General features: G+C 32.3%; 1 protein-coding gene across 2 annotated transcripts; it reads left to right on the top strand.

The window, feature by feature from the left end:
• Positions 1-1,755: 1,755 nt before the first annotated feature.
• Positions 1,756-3,105, top strand: LOC108751597 (flexible cuticle protein 12-like). Of its 2 annotated transcripts, none has more exons than XM_018491852.1 (2): positions 1,756-1,803; positions 2,640-3,105. In XM_018491852.1, exons 1-2 carry the CDS (start codon positions 1,765-1,767, stop codon positions 2,955-2,957), a joined length of 357 nt encoding a protein of 118 aa, XP_018347354.1. In that variant the 5' UTR covers positions 1,756-1,764; the 3' UTR covers positions 2,958-3,105. The 2 variants fall into 2 exon arrangements, with proteins under 2 accessions (XP_018347354.1, XP_018347355.1); XM_018491853.1 differs by lacking the exon at positions 1,756-1,803 and adding an exon at positions 1,891-1,944 and having other exon boundaries at positions 2,640-3,103.
• The last annotated feature ends 1,731 nt before the right edge of the window (positions 3,106-4,836 follow it).

The raw sequence follows: 4,836 nt of genomic DNA, 5'->3' as shown, positions 1-4,836 counted from the left end.
TCTCTCTCTCTCTCTCTCTCTCTCTCTCTCTCTCTCTTTCTCAGTCTCTGCGTCTCGATCATTAGCATAAGCTGTTTACTTATGTAACAGTATACTTTCTTTTCAAATCTTGGCCAGCGCTCATCATTTCTTCATTACTCGCCGTTATAATTCGTGTCAGACAATAAGATATTCGTGTGTCATCGATCAAAGATATATAACGAGAAAGCTTTTACGAGAAATCTTATTGACTATCAATTATGAGGGGTGACTGCCATTTGAATATTGACTTCGATTTCAAACAAAAGATGTAGTGGAGAATTAGAAAGATCAAAAATTTTGCTACAAAAAATGATGAAATGAAATAAAATAAAAAATCGTAAAAATACTTTCTTGATATCGTAATAAATTCTATTTGTATTAGTCAAGTAGAGAATAGTTTTCCACTTTGAGGGTCATTGCGGGTCATTGAGGGTCTCGCGATGATTGGAAAGAATATTGCTTAAAACAATTAAAATAGGTTCTATAACTGATATTCATAGTCGATTCTTATATTTAAGATCATTTTAAGTTCAGCCTTAGGATGTCATAAATCAATCATTTAGCTACTATTTTAGCATCTTAAAATATTAAGATTGGTCTTGAAATAAGAATCGACTATGAATATCAGTCTAAAATATATTTTGTATATGTATATATATTGTTCCATTTCATTTCCATTATCTCATTTTAGAAAAAAATTTTTATTGTTAAAAAAATTTTTATAAAATAATATAAATTAGATATATTTTTATATTTTTTAGTCAATCGGCGAATGCAACTCATCAATCTACAAAGAATTTCCAATAATAATTCACAAGCTCGTGAGCCTATAATTTTCTCTTAATTTTATTACACGCTAAATGAAATGTTTTGCTCAGCGAATTTCGATGAATCGTAACGTGATGCAACAGGAGTCATGTATGATTGATTACCGGCTTGGATTCACAAAAAATTTAGTTAGTTGATCAAATACATTAGAGCTGCATGCGCTTTAATATTCTCAGATGAGCCTGTACATATATTGCATAACGTAAAAACATAGTAAAGACCGATGGATTAAGATTTAACGAGGACATACGAGGTAAAGGATTTACGTGTGACCTTTAACAGGGCTTATCTCTCAAAGTGCATTTGAAATTGCTCCCAGATTAATCCACGACTATTAACTCTGGAATTACGACAGCGTCTGGACCAATGCAAATGGTACAATCGCGCGTTTCTCGACAAGTCTCGTAAGGTGCATTATTACAATCGTTGCGTTCGCATATCGAAAAACAAAATTCCGCAGAAAATTGACAATTAAGTCTCTCGTAATTTTCCTCACACGGGACGTAAATCATCCTTCGTGGCGGGCATTGAATTGAGCAAGGAATTAGGTGATGCTTTTCAGAAAGAGACGCAATGTAACACAGTGATAATCTCATCTTTGTTTAACAGTAGCAAACAGCAAGGATATAATGAATCATTGTGTTACGCTATGTCTATGGGTGCCTTCTAATAATTAGACAGACACGGTATCTTTGTTGTTTGCCAATGTTAAACAAAGATGAAATGATGACTGTGTTACATAGTATCGCTTGTTGGAAAGCTCCTACTGTCTCTGGAAAGCACCCAGAGTTTCGATCGCGATCTGTTCAGGTGAAAGAATCTCCCCAGCATCCTCCCAAGCATTCCAGTTTGACATTCTCGCGTAACATGGTCGTTGTGCCATCGGTCGACCGGTCATTTAAGGTATTTCGACACATGAACATGAAGATTTTGGCAACGCCGTGGACGATGATGGTAGGGCGCAATTTACATCGTACAATTCTGGCTATATATAATCGCCAACTGGTGTGGTACATCGAATCAGTTTAGTGAGCCATCTCAAGTCGGATCACCACTTGTTCTCTGAGAAAAAAAGAACCTGTAGCCATGAAACTGGTGCGTGTTCTACGAAAAATCAGTAATGACGTTTTCCAAAAGAGATAAACGAGTGTCGCTCTCTCGGCTAGTTTTGGGATAATCTCTCGGTGAATCTCGCGATGTGGTGATTTTTCGGAAACTTTCGCTTGTTCGGAACCTCGAGGATTACGAAATATCACACCGTCGTGTTATCAAGCGATACGCCAATTAAGGACATTATCATTTTCCAGAGGAATGCAAAATATGTTGAGAATGTATTAGAATGACATTTATATTATTGTCATCGACGAGAGTCTTTATCTTGTACAAAAGAGAGAAATATGTGTCTCATCTCGTATCTATTTTATTAATTCATAGATTATTCTTTATATTTTTTATACTTCTACATGTTGAAATTCGCGAAAAAAAGGAATATATTGTAACTTTACAAGAATCAGAGAATAGGCTCAGATTGCATCATCAAATTGCGAAAAAAGTGTAAAATTTATCAAAATGTTATTTTATCACTATATAATGATTACGAATCGTCCCAGACAATACAAAGTTTAAAAATTAGAATATAGATGTCTTAAACATATATTTACGAAAAGCGTCTAAGAAACGTCTTAAAGACTTCTTGACGACAAAGATGTCTTTCGTCTTGTATCCCAATTCTAGATTTTGAGTGGACTGGAATTTGACAAACGATTTCATTATTTTGCACGTTACTTCAGATCATCGTCTTCGCCGCCGTCGTCGCCGTCGCCTTCGCGGCTCCCCCTCAAAACTATCATGACCAGGCGGTCGTCGTGAAGGAGACCCCATTGGACAACATCGGCCTCGACGGATACCAGTTTGGCTATGAGCTCTCCAACGGCCAGGCTCATCAAGAGTCAGCCCAATTGCAAAACGCTGGTCATGAAAACGAGGCTCTCGTAGTCCGCGGTAGCTTCACCTACGTCGACCCGGAGACCAACGTCAGGTACACCGTCAACTACGTCGCCGACGAGAATGGATTCCACCCCGAGGGAGCGCATCTGCCAGTCGCCTAAATTCTGACGAGAATTCTACCTGCCAACCTCATCTATCTGTGTTCTTACAACTTTTCGTCCAGTCTCATATTTGAAGAGAATCTCAATCCTCTAGATCTCTCGATCATAGCGATCACACAGACAAATATGACAAACCTAGTTTTAAATAAATTGATTTTTACTTAATCCTTGGTGTCTAAATTATTCCACAACTCTTCCATTTTCAAAACGTCACTTTGATCGTTGGACAAGTAACGTTCTCGATAAATCAAGATTGAATCTTGAAAATGTAATAAATTCTACGAATCAATAAACGAGCATTTCGAATGAATCACCATAAGATATGATAATGGAATCGACATCAACTCGATGTCGATTTGATGTCAAAATCATCATGTCGAAACCGACGTCGACATTTTACTTTTATTTGTCACTGGGAATATTTGATTCGATTAATTTACTATAATACGATTAACAATATAAATTATACAAATAATTTGTATTTTTTTATAAAACAATAAAGATATAAATCATAATATTTTATTAATTGAATTATAGTTTATATTACTCAATCATAATTCAATACTATGTAAGTGATAAATATATTTAATGAAATAATACAAACGCGTTTTGAAACACACACAATAATATGTTCCAATTACTTTTATTTCGCATTCAATTATACCTTATTAGACAATATGTTGAAAAACAATGGAAAATCAAATAGTTAAAAATTTATAATTTTCTTAAGTTGCTTATTTGTCAAATTTCTCTTATAATTTAACATATTTACAGACCTATTATTATTCCACATTTCTTAATTTGTATCGACTAATTGTAAGTTGCGACTTTTGCGAAAACTAAATAGTTATTTATCCATATATTTTTATAAAAATAATAAAAATCTATCGATAACTTAATAATATATTTAATACAATAGTTTTGTATTAAAAAATGCTTTAATATAAATTATTATTTCCAGTATTATATAAAAAAATCGTTTAATTATAATAAACCAATATGTTAATATTTCAAAATATGTTTTATAGGCATATAACCAATTTATTCTTAATTATAATTCTTTTTGTTTTAAATATTAAAATTTATTTTCTTAAATAGCACTATAAATCATTGATAAATTGATTTTTAATTTAGTGATTCAGAACTTCAAAAATTCTTCGCCATCAACACATCCATTAAGTTAAAGATGATACGTTTCGCAACAAAATATAGACCGAAAGAATCCGAATAGATTAACCAGGTAGTTTCTCTTGATCGTATCAAAGGTTAAAAATGTGTTATTTTTACGTTGCTATTATTTTCAAGGCTTTAGCTAGTAGTGTTCCTTGAGGGCGGCTAGAAATCTCATCATGAGATCACAACGTGATGCCGCATGCAGCCTAAAAAGATGAGTGCCGAGAATCAAATTTATTGCTACTTTACAGACTAGGGTCGTCTTAATTTATAGGACTGAGAATTTGCAAAATTACGTCTCTATAAAGGTTACATCAATAATTAATGATTGGAAATTCCTCAAATAAGTTCTTGAAGAAAAGTGGAATTCCATCTTGCATACTCTTGAAAACTGCAAGAGCATTTTTTAACAAACTCAGCGGACTCGACTATACTTTTGTCTAGACATTTACTTATTAAATGAGATTTAATTTATATTATTTTATTATTGTTTATATATTTAAATAAATCATGATATTTATCCAATCATATAAACTATATTTTATTTTAAAATAATTATTTTTAAAATAATTATTTTATGTTAATATCTCGGGTTATATTAATATATTATATATAAAAATGTTTTATATATAATTATATAAAATTATGTAAAAATATGTATAATTTTATATAATTCTATATAAATAAATATATTATAAATAAATAT

The sequence above is a fragment of the Trachymyrmex septentrionalis genome, unplaced genomic scaffold, assembly GCF_001594115.1.
Source record: "Trachymyrmex septentrionalis isolate Tsep2-gDNA-1 unplaced genomic scaffold, Tsep1.0 scaffold50, whole genome shotgun sequence".
In the NCBI taxonomy this organism is placed as follows: Eukaryota; Metazoa; Arthropoda; class Insecta; order Hymenoptera; family Formicidae; genus Trachymyrmex; species Trachymyrmex septentrionalis.
The sequence above is the reverse complement of the archived record's forward strand: the minus strand, read 5'-3'. Positions and strand labels throughout refer to the sequence as shown.

Excerpts from the sequence above, each read along its gene's own strand:
- LOC108751597 (XM_018491852.1), top strand. The coding sequence starts at position 1,765 with ATGAACATGAAGATTTTGGCAACGCCGTGGACGATGATG. Across the intron at positions 1,804-2,639 it reads CAACGCCGTGGACGATGATG|ATCATCGTCTTCGCCGCCGT; the intron begins GTAGGGCGCAAT and ends ACGTTACTTCAG.